Source organism: Alternaria arbusti (assembly GCF_024043155.1).
Source record: "Alternaria arbusti strain BMP 1465 chromosome Unknown scaffold_6, whole genome shotgun sequence".
Classification (NCBI taxonomy): domain Eukaryota; kingdom Fungi; phylum Ascomycota; class Dothideomycetes; order Pleosporales; family Pleosporaceae; genus Alternaria; species Alternaria arbusti.
Window position 1 is genome coordinate 1,391,816 of NW_026249946.1, and position 19,223 is coordinate 1,411,038.

At 53.3% G+C, this 19,223-nt stretch overlaps 8 protein-coding genes across 8 annotated transcripts; 4 read left to right on the forward strand and 4 right to left on the reverse strand.

The window, feature by feature from the left end:
- Positions 1-150: 150 nt before the first annotated feature.
- J4E86_005686 (uncharacterized protein) lies at positions 151-1,191 on the reverse strand (the record flags this gene model as incomplete). The annotated part of the gene is made up of 2 exons (XM_051446219.1): positions 151-965; positions 1,032-1,191. The coding sequence occupies 2 exons, from the start codon at positions 1,189-1,191 to the stop codon at positions 151-153; spliced, it is 975 nt and encodes a 324-aa protein (XP_051302986.1).
- Positions 1,192-2,858: 1,667 nt separating this feature from the next.
- Positions 2,859-4,034, forward strand: J4E86_005687 (uncharacterized protein; the record flags this gene model as incomplete). The annotated part of the gene is made up of 2 exons (XM_051446220.1): positions 2,859-3,143; positions 3,192-4,034. 2 exons carry the CDS (start codon positions 2,859-2,861, stop codon positions 4,032-4,034), a joined length of 1,128 nt encoding a protein of 375 aa, XP_051302987.1.
- Positions 4,035-5,221: 1,187 nt separating this feature from the next.
- Positions 5,222-6,799, forward strand: J4E86_005688 (uncharacterized protein; the record flags this gene model as incomplete). The annotated part of the gene is made up of 6 exons (XM_051446221.1): positions 5,222-5,758; positions 6,005-6,390; positions 6,475-6,524; positions 6,588-6,636; positions 6,687-6,715; positions 6,762-6,799. 6 exons carry the CDS (start codon positions 5,222-5,224, stop codon positions 6,797-6,799), a joined length of 1,089 nt encoding a protein of 362 aa, XP_051302988.1.
- A 670-nt stretch (positions 6,800-7,469) lies between these two features.
- J4E86_005689 (uncharacterized protein) lies at positions 7,470-8,348 on the reverse strand (the record flags this gene model as incomplete). The annotated part of the gene is made up of 1 exon (XM_051446222.1): positions 7,470-8,348. The coding sequence occupies one exon, from the start codon at positions 8,346-8,348 to the stop codon at positions 7,470-7,472; it is 879 nt and encodes a 292-aa protein (XP_051302989.1).
- Positions 8,349-11,915: 3,567 nt separating this feature from the next.
- J4E86_005690 (uncharacterized protein) lies at positions 11,916-14,407 on the reverse strand (the record flags this gene model as incomplete). The annotated part of the gene is made up of 5 exons (XM_051446223.1): positions 11,916-12,726; positions 12,779-13,036; positions 13,083-13,866; positions 13,917-14,264; positions 14,320-14,407. 5 exons carry the CDS (start codon positions 14,405-14,407, stop codon positions 11,916-11,918), a joined length of 2,289 nt encoding a protein of 762 aa, XP_051302990.1.
- An 806-nt stretch (positions 14,408-15,213) lies between these two features.
- On the reverse strand, positions 15,214-15,911 carry J4E86_005691 (uncharacterized protein; the record flags this gene model as incomplete). Its single annotated transcript, XM_051446224.1, has 3 exons — positions 15,214-15,660; positions 15,709-15,766; positions 15,856-15,911. The coding sequence occupies 3 exons, from the start codon at positions 15,909-15,911 to the stop codon at positions 15,214-15,216; spliced, it is 561 nt and encodes a 186-aa protein (XP_051302991.1).
- Positions 15,912-16,230: 319 nt separating this feature from the next.
- Positions 16,231-17,136, forward strand: J4E86_005692 (uncharacterized protein; the record flags this gene model as incomplete). The annotated part of the gene is made up of 1 exon (XM_051446225.1): positions 16,231-17,136. One exon carries the CDS (start codon positions 16,231-16,233, stop codon positions 17,134-17,136), a length of 906 nt encoding a protein of 301 aa, XP_051302992.1.
- A 968-nt stretch (positions 17,137-18,104) lies between these two features.
- J4E86_005693 (uncharacterized protein) lies at positions 18,105-18,854 on the forward strand (the record flags this gene model as incomplete). The annotated part of the gene is made up of 4 exons (XM_051446226.1): positions 18,105-18,146; positions 18,207-18,524; positions 18,572-18,755; positions 18,808-18,854. The coding sequence occupies 4 exons, from the start codon at positions 18,105-18,107 to the stop codon at positions 18,852-18,854; spliced, it is 591 nt and encodes a 196-aa protein (XP_051302993.1).
- Positions 18,855-19,223: the final 369 nt, after the last annotated feature.

Below are 19,223 nucleotides of genomic sequence, written 5' to 3' on the forward strand. Positions count from 1 at the left end.
TTGATTGTAACAATATGGTATATACGAATATAATTCAAACGCAAGTTCTCTGATCTGCTTCCATGCTTATTAAGTACCCGCTCATAACTCCCTGTGATTCAAACGGACTCGAATGTGCCATATCTCTACTTTCACACACGTACATACGCCTCAGTTGAAGCTTCCGGGCATGAAAGGACACCTTCCGCCCTCAGCATCAGTATTAGAAGACGACGACACAGCCGGGTGGTCAGCAGGCAAACCCTGGGTGGTCGACATCTTCTCTTCGGTTGTCATCTTATCAAGACGTTCGATCGTCTGCTTAACCTCCTCTTTGCTCTGGATGAACTCATCGGGTAGCTCCTGCTCCTCGGGCGCCTTGATGCCAGCCTGAGCTTCGTCGAGGGCGTCTGCCGGTGACATGTTCTTGGGCTTCTCTTCCTTCTTCACGACGCCGTCAGGCGCGATCTGCCTGAACATATCCATCGGGTCGAACCAGGTACGAACGGACTGTAGCTGCACCTTGTCGTTGACCGTCGCGACCGTGACACCTTGGATGTCGATTGAGCCTCCATGTGCTTTGGCTGTGACCTTCTCGCCCTTGTTGTTGAAGCCGACGTAGTCGTTCTTCATTTGGCCCCAGTGGCGCCATCGGAAGCTGACTGTTGGTGGGCCGCTGTAGACTTCTAGTACCTCCCATGCGAAGGTAGGCATCATGCGCTTGAACGTCTTGTGTGACGAGGCAAAGTCGGAGTAGTCGGGCGAGTAGTACTCGTTCGGCGCAATGATAGCATTGTATGTGCCGACCTTGAGCATAGCCTCTGCACCTTCAGCCTTGCCGCCATTGATAGCGAATGAGTAGTTTTCCCGATCGATCGTACGCCAGTCGTCGATGTTGGGCTTGAAGGACGCTTCGACTTCCCAGTTCTTGACGAGATTCTGTACGAGCTCAGGAAGAGACCCAGCCTCGTGTGTCATTTGCTTTGCTGTGCATGCTTAGTAAACTGCATTGTGTCTGACATGCAGGCTCATTGCCACATCTGGTAACTTACTCTCAGCGAACACCTTTCTGGTTTTTGAGTAATCAGGCGCTCTGCCGTATCGCCACTTGGCATCATTGTCCCCCAGAACAGCATCAGGGTTTGTGAGGTAGTCAGGTAGTGCGGGTGCAGCTTCCTGCGCAGGTGGTTGCTGAACGTCTGCGCTCGCCATTGTGGACAGTGAGTATGTGATGGAGTAACTTGGATGAAAAGAATGTACAGATCTGGGAAGACTAGTACTGAGGAAGCGCGACTATGCCTGGTATCAACCTGATGTGGCAAAGTGTTATGAATTTTGAAGTGGTACAAATATGCTGTCAAACCGAGGAAAGACACTCATGCTTTATATGTTGGGTGTAGTCAGTAAGCAGGGTAATACCCACACCAATCGACGCCAGTCAACAATGGCTTGATGACCCTGCAGCTGTGATACACAGCCTCTATCCAGTAGTTTGCGGGCGGGAAGGGTAGAAACCTCCGCAAGGGGATGCTGAAGCGGCTGGGCGAACTTTCCCACCGTGAAGCAGACTGGAGAGGCAAAGTGATGTGGGGTGCCAGCCGTCAAACTGATAGCCGGGACGAGACGGGGCAAGAACTGCCTGGACCTAAGGGTCTAGTCCGTTAGACGAGTATGCCTAGATGCATACATGGTCAGGTTGTACCATGTCGGAATGCCCGTTATATTCATCTGAACTCAGGTTGCACAGGCTGTTAGCTTTGTGAGACTGTTACATAGCGGAGACTCCATCTCGAGGCTCTGACTGCATTCCTATCCGCTGTATTTGCTTCTCTTTGAGGTCGCAATATTGCATTTGCCATCGGCTGCTCCTCGCCGTTGCAGCGCTGTAGCGGCACGCTTAGCGCAATCACATAAGGGCCCAGGGTGAAACAGCGGAAGACGTGCCGAGCGGGAGATCGCTTGGGGCGCAACTCCGAGGAGGCAATATATAGCTCGCTTGTTTGAAGTTCTCCAGATTCGCGTTCGAGACTCTGGTTCCAAGATGCAGTGATATTGCCAAGCAGGCAAGGCGGCCAAGGTGGAGAGGTTGAAGCAATCGTGTTGTCGTGAAGGAGCATCAAATCTAGACTTGGGTAAATGCAATGAGCAAATTTCGCAGCGGTATTCGGGCTCCATCCACTAGCCATGTACAACCAGCAACCTTGGAAAGTCCCTGACAGTTGAGTAGGCCGAACACGCGGAGATCCCGAGGTCAGGCTAGTCATGCCCCGTACGGCTTGTTGCGTCTCAGGATGATTGCAAACTTTGGTACAGAGCTGATCTTCTTATTGTAGTGCCTCTGCAAGGTTGCTGGTGACGGCTCCAAGACACCGATTAGGTCCCATTGAAGGTACCAGATACCGGGAATAACTACCTGTTACACGAGCACGAGGTACACCGAGTTTCTCTCGTGTCAGACAAGATGGTTGAGAGCGTATCGGCAGAAGCCGTCATGGACGCCCTCGAATGCGGCGGATGAAATCAAACTGTGGCGCTTTTGTGGCGGTTATGCTGGGTGCTAAACGTTAGCTGCAGCACAGAGAAGCCCGCCAGCCGTCTCGTCAGATCTAGCCGATCCTCGAGATTGCTCATCCACATGGGGGGAACTCCGATTCTTCGTGCGAGCTGCTCAACATTTGCGGCGATGGAAATTTGGCGCGCTGGTGAAGATGCGAGGCGCAGACAACACAGGCCTTGTCTCCAGGAGGCTCATCGTTAGCGCAATGACATCATCCTGACATTCACGGGCCTTCCAAGGTTGGGACTGTAGCGTTTCACGCGTCCGCAACGCTGCCTTCTGTGTACTCTACCAACAACAACCGCGACAAAATTGAATCAACATGGGACGTCGAGACCGTCTCATCAGCGCGTCTATATTACGCGCCATCTTCAGATCTGATTCGCCTCGTAAGGATGAAAGCGCGCGATTGGGTCTATTTGCGCGCATCTATGCCTTCTTCGCTGTCTTCAGTCTGACTCTCGCTCGTTATCGCGCATCTCTGTTCAAGAAACTGAGGAATGACACATGGGAGATTGAAGAGGAAGGGTACATCGAGAGCTTCCGCCCAAGCACGAGCAAACGGACCGATCTGATCGCCATTGGGGATCTGGGCTACTCAGGCTCGGTACGCGCGGAACATCGCATCTGAGGACGACACGCTAATGCGCATCAGACATTCTTCACGACACCTGATTCTAAGTACCTGATCAAGTCCCTGCCGCGCAAGTTTGAGCAATCCTTCTTCCGTGATCGCCTCCTCGAGCCCTATGTCGAACATATGGAGCTGAATGAGGACTCCCTCCTCGTCCGCATAACCGACCTCCTCTACTGTCCTACAGCTACCGTCGGAGCCGCTGTAGGCACCGCGCCGAGCCATCATATAATAATGGAGAACATTCTGTACGGGAAGTCGAGCTGCAGCAAGGCCCAACAGAAGCGATGGGAGACATATGACCTCAAGCCCAATGACTACTTCTACCCAGAACGTGACGTGGCTAACGGGCGCCTGGCCCCCGAGAGCGTCAAGGAGCGCCTCATTGATGAATTCGAAGACAAGATCAGAGTGACTATCGATCAGAAAGAGGAGCTTGTTGCGCAGCTATCCAGGGATTCTAAGATTCTACAAGGCAATAATGCGGTTGACTACTCGCTATTCCTGGTCCGCTATCCCGCCGACCTGAACTCTGGTGATGTGCCGCCGCCCCCTGGTCGAGGATCTACATGGCGCACAGGTGTCGTATCGCGTGACGGCAAGTGGGTTTACCGGGCCATCGTACTCGACTTCTTCTGGGCGAAAGACGCACTCCAGGCCCAGACGATGACGGGACTCGTCAAACTCTTCAACACGTTAAAGTTTGGGAAAGATCATGGCCCGATGAGCATTACGACGACGAGCGATGAGTATAGACAAAGATTCCTGGGAATGGTGGAGGACATGGTCGAGGTACCAGACAGCGCTGGCAGACCAGCAGGGGAAATACGCAGCCCTGCATCGGTAGCTGCTGATCAAGTGTAGTCGAGCGGCCCCATGATGTTCATCTCATGCCCTTCGTTGTCGGTCTGGCGTTGGGTTATTCTGGAGTAGTAGGATGCATAAGATACCCGGTCCATGCGCATGCAGTTGGACGCTCAAATTCTAATCACATTCCTCGATGAAATCCGTACGAGTGCGCGTAGAAAGCCATGGTCGTGTAACCCATGTCATGATGGCGGTGAAGCACAAAAGTCCAAACGTGGCGTCATCGCACATAGCCCCAACCCTCCGAGTGGTCGATGTCACGAAGCCGACGAGGCTTGCCAACGCACAGCAATGTCACGATAGGCTGCACCCTGGTCATTCCTAGTAGATACCCTGCGTTGTAAGGAGTTGCAACCCGGTTTTGGGCAAGGGGATTGGAATGTGTATTCCGAGTCGTCTTGGCCCGTCGCCCCATAGGAGGCCAGACCCTATGTAGGATTACACGCGGAGAGTAGGTGTAATGCCGGCCGTGCGTCCCTTGCATTGAACATGATCTCCGAAGGCCTCAGTAAATGCCATTCGTGCTGTTGCTGCTGCGTCGATGGGAAGAGTGAAGAGCAGCAAAAAGGCGCATTGATGACATGGACATGTGCATGAATGACTGCAAGATCACCGTTGATCGAGGTGCTTTTTTGCATCGTAGGATTCCTCTACCAGAGAGGCTGAGGAAGCGACGATCCCCAGGTTGCGGCTCCAATGACAGCGGCGCACGAGCCAGGCGGATGACGTACGACGTCATTTTGGCAGTTTGTAGGAGGCGGCTGCCACGGCGTCGCACGTATGCGCCGAATCAGCTATATCATCGTCTTTAAGCGCAGCTACCCAATTGCCATATGTAATTGCTTCTTGCCGCCATCCGTCGAGGTCACTTGCCGCGGCGCATCCTATAATCCTTTACCTCGCCTACACCCCCGCGCACTTTCTTCAAGACAATTTCTCTGCCAACCCACCTCACCCTCTCCAGGTACCATCTACAGTACATCGCTTATACACACCAGAACGCGCGCTGAGTAGTCCGGCCTATCGCTATCCGGCCTTGCTGCAGACTATCCTCCCAACCTTTGGAACTAGGCCCCCTCGTCGAATCGCTGGGACCGGTCGACTGCGCTCCAATCACAGCGCTGCTCGCAAGACAGTCCTACGTCACATCACGACATCCGGCTTTCGCGGCCCCCATCTGAAGCATGGCGGCCCTAGCCTTCAAGGCCATCAGCTACGGCGCAGAGCAGATTCCCGACAGCTTCTTCCACAAGTTACCCGGCGGCTACTTTGCACCCCCCGACTCGAAAGAGGGCAAGAAGAGAGGCAAGCACCTGAACCGCAACGAACGAGACGCAAGACAACGGCACCGGAGCGAAGACCGGTCCAGTAAGCGCAGCTCCCGGCAGGAGCGCAGCCCGCCGACCGAGTACTCTGACTACACCGACGACACCGACTACGAGCGCGAACGCGAGCGCCGAAAGAGGGAGCGACGACGCGCAAAGAGCACGGGAACCACTGCTAGTAGGAGTCTGAGTCGCGGACGCCACGGGAGACACAGCAGCGACCTGGACGGGCAGCACAGCGATTCACGAGACATGGCCTCACCTCAGCAGGGACAGCCTTACTTCCCTCCTCCGCCCACTTCCGAATACAAGCCCTATAATCCGCAGGAATATGCACCGAGCCCCGTGCAGGACCGCCGCCCTTCTGTCACTCCAGCCTACGGATACTCTCCTCAGGTAAATAATTTTTCCTCTTTTCGACGCGCGACACTTGCGACCATGCCCGAGCATCCAACACCGGCGAACTCTTGTCCGCCCATGTTGCGAAGCCGGACCACGTCAGCGACTCCCAGCCCTTTTTCCTTTCAGCCTCATTTACTTCGCACGCTTTCTCGCGGTTCTCCCGTTTCTGCTGCTTTCACTCCCTCATACGAGCCGCCTCTCGCGGCCTTGCTCCAGCGCCCACTCACTAACACTCCCAAGCCACCACCCACAGAGCCACGCAACGTCTCATTAGATTATGGCCAGTACGACGCGCCCCGAAGCTCTAGGTACGCTCCCGGCCCCGGCTACGCTCCCTCGCCCGCCGTGGATGCGCCTATCCCTCCTCCGCCAGTGGGATCAAATTCCCCTATGAACCCTTACCACCACACCGAGTTCCCTGCGAGCGGCGCCGGCTACCAGCCATCTCCCCCGCCCTTCAACCGTCAGCGCTCCAACTCTCAGCCTACTTTCGCGCCAGTGCCCAGCGCAGTGTACCCGACCTACGTGCCCCCATCTGCTGAACAGTCGATGGCCGCATACACCGACACTCGCTCCTCCCGCCGTGAGAGTACCAAGCCTCGTCGCGAACATCGCCACAGGGCTAGGTCCGTTGACTCTCACTCCCATCAGTCCCGCTCTAGCAAAGATTCCCGTCGCGATGATTCACGCATGACTAAAATGCGTGATAGATTTGACGGCATGGATCTGCGCGAAAAGAGTTTGGCGGCTTCGGTGGGAGGTGCGTTGGCGGGAGGACTCGCGGGCAGGTCCTTGGGTAAAAGTAGGCTAACCACACTGGCAGGAGCAGCTGCGGGTGCGTTGGGTGCCAGGCAGATGGCGACACGCTCGAGGTGAGTACCGCGCACACATTTGACTGGTCCTCGTTCTGATTCCACCACAGAAGCGGAAGTGACCGCCACTCCAAATCCCGTTCGCGCTCCCGATCACGAACGCGTGCGCATGACCGCGAACGCAGCAAAGGTCCCAGCCTACGCGCTAGAAGCCGCAGCGTGATAGACCGCCTCCGTTCCAAGTCGCGCGGACACGATGATCGCGACTCACGAAAGGATGACAGGCGCGACCGCGATCGCCGTCCAGATCATGGATACGACTATGGTCGCGATGATTACGACTACTTCAGCAGCGATTCTGAGGGGGATGGCAGCCCTGTGAAAACGAGGCGCCATCGCAGGAGGGACTATTAGAGTCTAGACAAGGACCGTGGGTAAGCGTAGACATCCCTACGAGTGTATTATTATATTTCCTCTGCTTTTCGAGCTTCTTGCGTTCCATCTGTGTTTGGTTTTGACTGCAATTTTGGATCATGTATGGATACGAGACGACACTTACGATTTACGACACTGATGAAGGATACGACAAAGACCAAGGATGTGGTCAGGGACGATGAGCTTTCGTTTGTTTACATCGCGAGTCATACGCGTCAGCCTTGGTAGCTTGTTTGTTTACATCAACCAGTCGTTATTTCGATGGACATATGTAGACACGTGAATGTGATGCTTTGAAATGTTGCCTGTACCCCCCTAATGCGAACCACCGATCTAAATTTTATAAACCAAAGACGCCCTCAAATGCTCAATGTGCTGTCAAATCATGGTATCATGCCAAAATACTTGTCCCAAACGATCCAACCCATTCACCTATCCTTCGTAAACACACCCATCCATCAGCACGGAAACGGAATCAAATTCACGACTCCCGCCTCGGCAACCTCACTCCCCACACCCACCTCCTGCAACGCGGCTTTGAACCTAATCTCCGTCCTAGCTGCCAGTACCTGTCCGGCCAATTCGACCAAGCTCTGTCCGCACAGCCTCTCCCTTCCCACCACGAAATCAAAGTAGCTCTCCGGAAAGTCAAAGTGCAAAGTAATGTCCCTGACGAGCAAATCTTTCATCGCCTTCTTGAACAGCGTGTTACTATCCGCCATGTAAAACCCCGTAAGCAGTTTCTGAACCTGCAATCTCTCGGTATCGGCCTTGAACTTGTCGCTGAGGGCATGAGCGTCCTGGCCTGTGGTACTTCCAACATAACGGCGCGTGTCTGCGCATATCTTCAGACTGAGCAGACTGGGCGAGACGGTGCTAAGGAGGTAGGATAAGCTGGTGGTGTAGCGGTCTGCGCCAGTGCAAACGGGTTTCCAGATTCCGTCGCGGGAGTCTAGGGATGTGGTCATGGATGTGGGATAGTAGAGGAGGTCGACTTCGAGATGGCGGACTAGGGGGAGGTCGGTGAGTTGGAGAGGGGGTTCAAAGGCGCCGGATCCTTCTTCTTCTTGTTGTTGGTCGTCGATTGCATCTTTGCTGGATGGGGTGGGTGGTATGGATGTGATGTAGAAGGTGTTTTTGCCGAAGAATACGGAGCGGGCTTCGTGGTGTATTTGTTTGTTTGTTCGGAGGATGGCTGTGTGGAGGTCGTATTTTGTGTCTTGACGGGCGACGGAGCCTTTGATGGATGTTGGGGCGACGAGAAGGTGTGTATAGATGTGTAGACGGAGCTCTGGGGGGAGAATATCCAGGAACGGTGAGCGTGTTGATTTCGCCATGGTGGTTGACGTGTTCAAGGAATTGAGTTTATCCGTCAACTTATAGTAACTCGACTCGACTGATTAGTTGGCGACAGGAAGGATATGGGCCGATATATCGTATCGAGAAATGAGGCTCAGATCCTTAGCAAGGCCAGCCTTATGGGTCGTGAGAGAGTCGGAATAGTAGAGTGAGCAGCTTTCCACAACATCAACATCAGCCACAGCAGCGCACACCCCCGGTCTTTATTCTCGAAGACGGCATCAAGTGACCCATTCCGCAATCGTCATCCTGTTGCAAGCCCATGAATTCATTACACTTGACTCGCTCCACCTAGCTATCTAGGAAGCCGTGTAGCCAGGAACCCCTTCACTGGCAACGGCCTTAGGAGACCCTTAGCAAGAAAAACGTCCATGCGCTCACGATGCAGACTTCCAAATACTCCTAGCTCTGCCGTCCAAAGACGCGATTGACGTGCAGATCATCGATGTTCGCAAGGATCATGTGGAAGGACTGAGGCGTTCGGCTGCAGACATCCTTGCGCCCAATGTACCGGTGTAGAAGGTGATGAAACTATGGTAGGTGCTCAAGGCGGTTCGGCAAGGCTCCGGAGGGCATGTCGAGCGGCTGGCTAGCAGGCACGAAGCAGACGCCCCGATATGTCAGGGAGAAAGTCCGGTAGCGCGGCCATGGTGTGTTTCTAGAAACATTGAAAAGAAGGTTTATTCGATTGAGAACAGACGTCCAAGAAGCGTAGTCTCGCATGTCGGATGCGCTAGGTTTCCAAGTCTTGTTCTAGAGTGTTTCCACGGGCGAGCGCGGAAGAGTTAGTCCGCGCCTGTCTGATACAAGTCTCAAGAAGAGCGTTGGTGATGCCCCAAACGGCCCACACGGCGAATATGCGGCATCGTGTGCAAGTGGAGAGTTGATGTCAAAGTTGATCCCTTGCTTTTTTTCCCGCTTGATTGCCGAATCGGCATGTTCCTTTGTCCTGGGTAACCAAGCCGGGCTATCTTAACTCCAGTCGGGCAGACTTGCACTCGTTTCCTGCTGTTCCGAACAACTCAGTACCTGTCGGCCGAAGACTCCGGCACACACCCCGTAAAACAGCGCCGTTTTGCTGTCCTTTGTTCGACGCACGCCCGAGGTCCACTCGTTGACCTTCCAAACAGCCTCAAGACCTGAAGCACAGCCCGCTGTATCGACTAACTAGCGAAATTCCGCTGTAGTAGATACTCTAGCTGCAGCACTAGATATTCACATGCGATTCGACGGCGCGGCGTGCATCTACCATGCCGCGCAAGGCTCAAACGCTCGGCATCACAACAAAGCCACAGCAGGTAAGATACAAGAAACAGAAGCGGGAACGCACATGGCACGCTAGCAAGATCAGCACTAGAGGGTCGGGAAGAACAGTTCCACGCGAATGATAAACGAGGGAGACGCTCAAGTCGGCTCCACACTCGTCTCTAGTTCCATTGAACCGGAAAGGGCGTTGTGCCTCACTCATGCAATGTCATGCACCGACGAGCCATCGCCTGACCTGACTTTGGGCCTGAATGTGGTATCCTCTTTACCGCTACTCATCGCACACCTGGCGCGCTTGACGAACAAAGACGATCCCAAGCTACGAGCCGTGTCGAAACAAACCATCCAGCATACGAGCGAACCATGGAAACAAATCTGACATGCGGCAAGCCACCGAAGGGACTTCCCCGTGTCATGGCATTGGCATTGGCATGGGCGTATCGTTGGGTCTCTCCGAACGACAATCGGACCCTGAACGTCCATCATCCCACCTATCTTGCATGCGCATCGTCGATATACCCCTCCGTCCGGCTTCTGTCTCCGCTCCGCTCCCATCGCACCCCCCGACCCTCCCTCATATGACGACGTACCAAGACCGCCCGGGCAGCAACGTCGACGCTTCCTGCCAGCAAACCGCCCCAAAAGCCCAATGGGAAGGGCAACAAAAAAAGACGCTTTGAACCAAGCAATAGATAGCGGTGTGTAACCGGATCCAACTCCGCAGGCACCTCCTCAATCAACCTGCATAGCCCACATCATCTCTCGTGACGAAGCGGGGAGGGGCGCTTACCATCACAAACGGTCCGATCGCAGGTCCCGCTCTCTAAGCAGAAAGGAAAAGCGAGAAAAACCGCCTTTGGATGCATTTGTCGTGCATCTAACTTCGCAATCTAAATCCATCAACTTGGCCGAGAGGGTCGACAGGAGCAAGCAATCTATCTTGGATTTTTTCCTGCCCTCTCGCGCTACATCCGGAAGGCGTACCGAAACGACGTGATTCGCTGCCCTCTTTTTCATTTCTCCTCTTTGTTTTCTTTTTTTCGCTTCCCTTATCATGAGAAGAAGCGAGGCTAGCACATGTCCATCATCATCACAACATGAGCGTGGGCGGTCGTCAGAAATGCCAATGTAGGTAAGCACGTGTACTTTGGCGGACGCAGGGTAAACGCATGTACCACGTCCATGTAAGATTGTGGAAAGAAGGTGAAATGCTCAACATGGGTCATGCTGGTTGTGTCGTGTTTCTGCGAGTTGCCGGTGAGACCATTGGTGCGGGAGAGGGAGGACAGAGCGTCGGTGTTGCAAAGTTTGGCACCCTGGACGCAATGAGGTCAGAATCGTAAGATGTTTACCATAAGACGGGCGGACGTCGGTGCTTGGGGGGATGGGCGTACGGCGTACACTCATTACGCGGTTTCGTTACTGTAGCCCAGGTTCGCAAGATGATCCTGTAGATGGGGGTGACAACATGTCAAACCTGGGTTTGCTCGGGCTTGGGTCGCAATTAAGCTTTTGGGTAAGCGGCGTCCACCTGAAATTGGCCGGTCCGGATGTTGTTCCTGGGCTCTGGGAGTCGGTATCGCACACGGTATGACGGCCTTGTGCTTCACACATGCAATCTGGGGAGCGCTTGGCTTGGGGGTCGGACAATAGCGTACGTCTCTCAAATTACCTCTTTCGGTAGCCTTGTGTTCTACTCTTGTCTATCTTGTGGTCAGGCCCGATTAGTATCCCGCAGAATATTCCGATTATGTCCACCAGTAGGAGGCTTTGCGCATAAAGGCCTCAGTTTGGAGTGTACGGAGTGTTCTCCTAGACATTCTACGGATACATGGTGTGCTATGACGCGATGGAGCTAGTGAGGCGCGTTATCAAGATCGAGCATTGTCGCACCCTCTGAAGATCCATGGATAACAAGTAAAGCAGGCAACATCGCGTGTAACATATCTTGTCACGCATACACCTAGGTCAAGAAGTGGAAACATCTTGTGTATTCTATATACAAGTTGACTGTGACTTGGAACTAGGAAAACGTAGTATGCACGCACTTCGCTGTACAAGTTCCTCACAGACTATCCTTGCAACCTAGATGTGAAACGAACTGTATTCACACAGATGGCGTGTAGCTTGTCACGATGACCGACTGCTTCAATGCACATGACTCGACGTTTCAGAGGTTGCTTCTGCCCAAGTAAATTGAGGCGGCGCAGCTTCCGAAGATACATGAGATCAATTCGCGCAGTAACGATTCCCTCCTCTTCAGATAGAATCTCAGAAGCTCATTCGCTGTCGCTGGGGATATGGATGACTTCGTCATCGTCGTCTGGAATACTAGGCTTGCGACGTCGCCCGGTTGTCCTGCCGACTGAAGCGGTGCTTCTGTTGGCAAAGTTGTTGATGCCACTCAGCCCACCATCAAGGAGATTCATAGACGCGAAGCTATTCTCATTCCTGCGGCGCGATTGCATCGAATCGGACCCGTGGTTGCGCGTAGAGGGCGATGCAGTGCGTGACTCGGTAGCTCTCGCCATCCTAGGGCTGACGGTTCGAGAAGGCCTGAAAGGTATGTTGGCGCTTCCGGTGAAGCTATCGAGACGTCGCTGTTGAGGAACGCTCTCACCGCTAGATCTCAGAATGGCGTCCAGGTCAGAGAGGTCATCTTCAGCTCCGATAAGTCCCTTTTCAAAGGCTTCTAGAGTCTGTGCAATGGTCTGGTACATTGCCTGTGCCATAACTGGCGGGAATGCATTTCCAATTTGCTTCTTGGCCTCGCCCTGGGCACCGGTGAATTGATACACGTATGGGAAGCTCTGGCACAAAGAGAGTTCGCGAGGTGTGAAGTGTCGTTTGCCAGAGGGATGGCAAGCTGTTGTACCGCCGGTGGTAATGCAGCCTTGGAGGAATGTTCGCGGATTATAGGCTGGTCTGGGGATGGGAAACCACTTCGGTTGATGGTAGGGGTCGTTCATAGCTCGCCTGCCTTGGCGGGTAATGTGCGTGAGGGCATCGTCGATGTACACAAAGGGCTTTAGACCAGTTCCTGAAGCGCCATGCGTGGGCTTTGGGAAGGGAGGTAAAGGTGTACCCCGTCTGAGACATGTCAGTATGTCTATCATTGGCGCGTAAATCGCAAACCACGAACCTTGCAGCAATGATCAGCAAACGCTTGCGCTTCTGTACGAGACCGAATTGACTTAAGTCCTGAATCTTGTAGCGCACATCGTAGCCGGCTTTGCCAATATCGTACAAGAGCATGAGGAAGTTCCTTTTGTGTTGCTCGTGAGTTGCGAGGCCGAAGGTTTGCTCAAGTGTTGCGACACGCGGTTTGACCTTGTTTAGAATCGGACCAACGGTGTAGATGGCTTCATAGTTCTCCTGATCTTTGGGTCCATCGTGAGTACTGACAGGTGTTAGTAGATGATCTCAGCATGAAAGTGTTCTCTTACTGTGCCGGACTCCAATAACAACAAGGGGGCGAGAGGTGTAGTACGTCGACTTTCCAGCTCTCTTTGCTGATACCCTTCGGCGGGAAATCATGCGCATTCATCTTCCATGCGTATGCACCAGGATGATTCAGGCGGTATGCAGCAAACGCGCGTTCATCATTGTCAAGACCCCACTGAACATAGTACCCGGCTTGGGCAGCGCCTTGACTAGCACCCCCAGCTCCACAGAACACGTCTCCGAACACTAGACGGCCCTGCTTCGATGGATGCTGAGTCTTTCGCTTTGGTGGCTCTTGTTCCAAGATCTCGAAGTCAGGAGAGTCGTCGCGTGCACGCCGCTTCTTTGCAGAAGGCGCCTGGTTCACGACGACGTATCCGTCCTCTTCAGTTTCGTCTACCGATATCGAAGTCTGGCGAGAATTACCGGGATCTGAAGTTTGAGCTGGTGTCGCAGTCGCATCCGCCTCGTGGGTATATAGATGACGAACGACGCCTCCATATGGCTTTGTCCTTGTGCCACTTATGTAGAGAATGTTGACGACACGGCAAGTGAGCCTACCTCCATGGAAGATCTGCCGCTTGACTTCGTCCTTACTCATACTATTCGGCCATGCAGCACAACCGTCGGATCGGAAGCTGAGGAACGGGTAGGGTTTGTTGGTCAGCGTACAGTCGCGTACTCGTAAGACATCTTCGATTTCGATGTCTTCCATTCCAGCGACAAAAGGTGATGTAGGGTCATCTTCATCAAGACGTAGGACCATGCCCAACTCGTTCGTCTTCCCTTAATAGGAGTCAGTACATGTCTTCAAGCCTGCCAATTGTCGTACTCACAATCGAAGATCTGACCAAGGTACTTTGTACGCCGCATGCGCCAACCTCGGAGTCGCACTTCATCCGTCTCCATGTTCATGATTATGCTCTTGATGCGTATAAAGTCTCCCGAATGCATAGCGCCCTCATCTTGGTTCGAGTGATCCTTCAATTCCACTGTGTCGCCCGGTTTGATGACGAAACCTGTGCCGATTTTGTATCTCTGGATTGCAACATCAGGTAGAGAGATGTCATTGCTGGGTCGAGCCTTGTGCGCGCGGCTCTTTCCGTCATTCGCGGTTGGCTTGGATGGTGTATCAGACGCCTCACGAGGATTAACCGCGATGGTCTCAAGATCGGACTCGGAATCTGAAATTTGAGTGTCAGTCAATAAAGTCAGTTGAATGAAGAAGTAGCGATTTACCATAGTCGAGAAGCTCAATATCACTGTCATCGTCGTTCCACTTCTCGTCATCTTCGTCGAGTACCATGTAGGGTCGTGTTGACGACATGTTGTCTGCTGCTGCTGCTGCTTAATGTTAGCAACACGAACATGAAATTTGGAGTGGAAGGCGCGACGATCCACGCGACGTACCTCGCAGTTGCCTTTTGCACGAAGTCGTGACTAGGCAGTTGCTGCAATGCGCGCGCTAGCAACGATAACTAGAGATTTATCGCGAGTTGCGAGTTGCGAGTTGCGAAGTGCAACAAAAAGGCAGGCACAATATTGCTGTAGCCAGTGTCTAAAGCTGCTTGCGTGGTAGTTGGCAGTCGAAACTGTGAGAGACACTGTCCTGTTATACTAACAAAGAGGCCAAAGCGCCAAGGCATCAACGGTGAAGGTGAGTCTGCTAGACGCCCGAAGAGGAAGGAAGGCGAGCTGTAGGCCAGTTTTGTTGCAGATGGCGTAGGCAACCTAGAGAGCTCACGCGTCCTAACGCGCGGTGAAGGCGAGTTGTGACGATGAAGACTGCGATGCAAAGGTGATCCTGGTCCACTGGTAGCCAAAGTCATGAACAAACATACGTAAAATGTGAGATCAGTCTCTCAAAATGTGCAAGAGATGTAAGATAGTTGTGGTGACTGAAGGAACCGACAGTGGAAAGAGAAGTAACCCATAGTCATCAAAACATTGCGGTAAAAGTACCCCGCGCGATTCCACATAGATATTGTAGTAGCGGTGTGTTCGACAAGATGCAAGTAATGAGTAATGTAGGGATTTGGAGATAAGAAATGCCCTCGAGGATGCTATCCCACCTAACCCAACTATACAAAGGCGCCCGTACCAAACATCACCGTCACAGTCTCGCGTCGTGGCTCATCGGATGGTCTTTTGTACAAACTCCTTCTCCAGGCGTCCGACCTCCTGCTTGAAGGTCTCGACTTCTTTCCAGCAATCCAGCGGCCGGCGGTCGTGTGTCCGCAGACATGAGACGACAGCCTCCTTGGCCTTGGTGACATCGGCATCGGCCTGCTCCAATTTCTTCCTCTGCTCGAGCTTCGCCTTGAGTTGCTCGATCTCCTTGGTGACACTGTCCCTGCTCATGTGCTTTTGTCTTTGCTTCTCGGCGAGGGTGGAGCTGCTGGATGTCGCATCCTGGATCTTCTCGACTAGGGAGGGTTCATCAGACTGTGGGGTCTCGGTGGAGAGGGTTTCGCTGAACTTGGAGAAGTTCTGGGTTTCTTGCTCGCGCAGCTTCTCGAGCTCGGCGGTTAGGCGTTCCTGGTATTGGAGTTCCTGCTGTCTTGATCGCGCCGAGTCTGTCTGCACGTGTGTTAGCCCCAATTCGCCCATTTCGGCGATTGAACGTACGAAAGTGTTCTTCTGCAGCGATCCGACGAGTTCATTGGAGAAGCTGTAGGGGTGATCTCTGCGCGCAAATTATCAGCACACGACGTCACTGGCTGATTCGTCTCTTATGAGGGGCTGAAGCCATTGGATGTGGGAGATGCGACGTACGAGGAGAAGACATGCTGCTTGACCTCTGACGAGGGTTTCGAGTTCTCGGCGCCCATGGTTGCGGTGGTGGCTCCTGGGGATTTCTAGGGCGATGATGCTGTTCCTGCAAGAAGTCGGAGCTGACGGCTTGGCCGACGAAAGCACGCTAGGAAGCATCCCTGCAATCGATCCGAGGGCGCGTCAGGGAAACACCAGAAGTCTCCCCTCATGTTTGTGTTTGCGGGTTGCGCTTCCATTACTTGACAATTCACAACGCTTCGCGAGGATACAATTGTAGCAACTCGCTGTTGTACACGTGACCATCCATTGTATCATTACCCAAACCGCGACCCACGACGACATCATCACAGCCAACCCAGCCCCTCTCTGCCCGCGATGCAGTCCTCCTTAAACAACTGGCTCAAGAAGCCAAGCCTCGATAAACAACCCGCGCCGCCCTCAAACGCTCCTCCAATAGCATCATCAAAGACGAACCGGCCACCGCCTCCCCCAAAGTCTGTCTCTGCGCCGACGCGCGTTCCCTCTAACCCGACCCCTACGCCTTCGAACATGGAGAACTGGAACGACATACCCGACGACTTCCTCCAGGCTCCTTCAAGACCGCGATCAAAGAAGAGCCCTCGTCCTTCCCGAACCGTCACGCCTGCTATCTCGCGCATACCCTCACCCATCTCCCTCTCTACCCAACAGCCAGCCATCCCGAAGCTCTTCGACCTACGCCCTCTACCGCCGAACGTCCAACTCGTGCCCCTCACCGAAGACTTGCTACCAGCATTCAAGCGCCTGAATACCCTCACTCTACCCATATCCTACCCAGAGACCTTTTACAAGGAAACGATGACCGAGCCACATCACGGCATTACCCTCGTAGCAGTATGGCACTCGTCGCCCGCGAATGCCACCTCAGCATCACCTACAGAGAAACCACATCTCGTTGGTGCCGTCCGATGTCGCATACTTCCTTCCTCGAACCTATACATCTCCACCATTGGCGTCCTGGCTCCCTACCGCTCCCACGGCATCGCTATGCATCTTCTACAGACGATAGTCAAGAAGGCCGTCGAGCTTCATGGTGTACGCTGTGTCACAGCACATGTGTGGGAGGCCAACGAGGAAGGCATGGAATGGTACAAGAAGCGGAACTTTGAGATACTCGAGAGAGAAGAGGGATACTACAGGAAGCTGAGGCCACAGGGCGCCTTCCTTGTGAGGAAGTGGATTGGTGTTGGAGACCTTCTCGGGAATGGCACTCAGCAACAGAATGGAGCAGGCGGTGAATGATCAGGTACTACCCTCCGGTCACGGACAGTAACTACCGTTCATTTTATCCATGTGCCTCTTAACGCATTACTGCCATCATTCGCCTAGAGCCTTCTGGAGCAGTGTCAACCCCATAATTTGGCTCAGCATGCAAAGCGCCCACCCTTCCGCACCCCAATCATCCGCCCCCGGGTTACGATACAATCCTGCGATCGTCTCGAGCGTCGCGCGGGTTTCCCGTCAAGTGTTCCGGCTACCAGTCTCACTGCTTGTATCGAACAATCTATCCTTTTGCCATCTGGGAAAAGGAAACGAATCACGATCGCCCTCGAGTGGATGTGAGTCTGGTGTTCGGACATGGGTCAACTGGGTATCAATTTGCGGCTAAAACACATCCCAGTCTATAAGCGTGGCCATGGATAAGAATAGCATCAGGTACAGTCGCGAAGCATCTCGGAACGCAGGCGAGCTGCGGATGGCCTTTAGGCAATGAATTTTGGTCAAAGCCTTGTAGCTGTGTATCGTGGGTAACCTGTCTAAGCATCACTCTGCAATGCACTGCAACGAACGCGGATACATCCATCGATCGCAGCGCATCCTATCTCTCCAAGTCTTCCAAATGCAACTTTTGAGTGCTTTGTCGTGTTTGGCTGACTGGACGAGATCTCGCCATGCTTGACATTGCCTGTACCGTCACAATGGCACACAAACTCGCTAGCCACAATATAGGCGAATGCAAGAGCAGATTAGGATGGCCTCGTATCTGGGCTTGGCCCTGGCCAGACTGCATGTCTACAATGGAGCCGCGGGTGTTCAGAAGAAGAGCCACGAAGCTATCATTGAGCCTGTCATTGACTTCCTAGAGTTGAACCGACTAATAACATAAGCTCGTGGGTATAAGATGCTGTCGGTGCCCCATGAACTCAGACTCCTCACCTGGATCAGCATCTTTGTTCACGAATATATCAGTATCTGACTATCAAATCACCATGCAGCTCACCACGCTTGCGCTTTTGACAAGCCTCTCGGCAGTATGCTTTGCGGTAAGCACGTCGATACTTGCAATGGTAGCTCATACTGACTTGAATTAGGCGCCAGCAAACAACCATGTTGACATCGTGCCACGCCAGACGTACATTATTACATGCATTGGAGGTCGTTGCACCGACAACATCAGCCGGCCTACATCGGGTGTGCCACAGCCGACGACAAGCAAAGTCACAACGACAACAACCAAGAAACCTGAGCCGACCACATCAAGCAAGAAACCAGAGCCAACACCTACAACCACTTCAAAGAAGCCTGAACCACCCAAGTCAAGTACGAAGCCAGCACCAACGTCGACCAGCACGACCAAGAAGCCCGAACCACCCACGACAAGCAAGAAGCCAGAGCCAACCCCGACGAAGGTCAGCCATTGTAGGCTCTTATTGTGGATCTATACTAATATACTTAGACTACTATCAAGACGACTACGAAGACTACCGAGAAGCCCACAAAGACCACCACTGAGGAAACTGGCCCAAGCAGCACGAGATGCCCTGTACCTGCTTACTACAAGTGCGGAGGCTGGGATTACACCAAGCCTTGGGACGGCTGCACGGTTTGCGAAAAGGGCTCAACATGCGTGGAACAGAACGGTATGTGGACACTAATGCGTCGTTCTTCTGTTACGAAACTAATGTTTGTTAGAATGGTATTTCCAGTGCGTGCCAAATGATGCCATTGTAGCGGAGTGATGAGATGGGACGGCTTTCACACGCATATTGATAGATGGTTTAGCAGTTGCCTTCGCTTCTATTTCTGCCCAGGCATCTTCAGACTGGGAGCAGTTCTACTTTTACACCAAATCTTAGCCAAGATACCTCACGCTCGTCTCTTACATTCGCGCCACTTGCTCTTTCCTTTTGCAGAAGTGAATGCGCTCACATGTACTCGAAACCATCTTACATCAAGTTTCTCAACAAGGCGATGACCAAGGCTTACCTATGCGCGTCGAAGCATGACAAGGCGCGTGTAGCGGATATGGTGGGGTAGCTCCAACACGTCCCTGGCACGCCCCACCATGCTAAATAATTCCCCATACCAACGTCATACCTACGGACTGA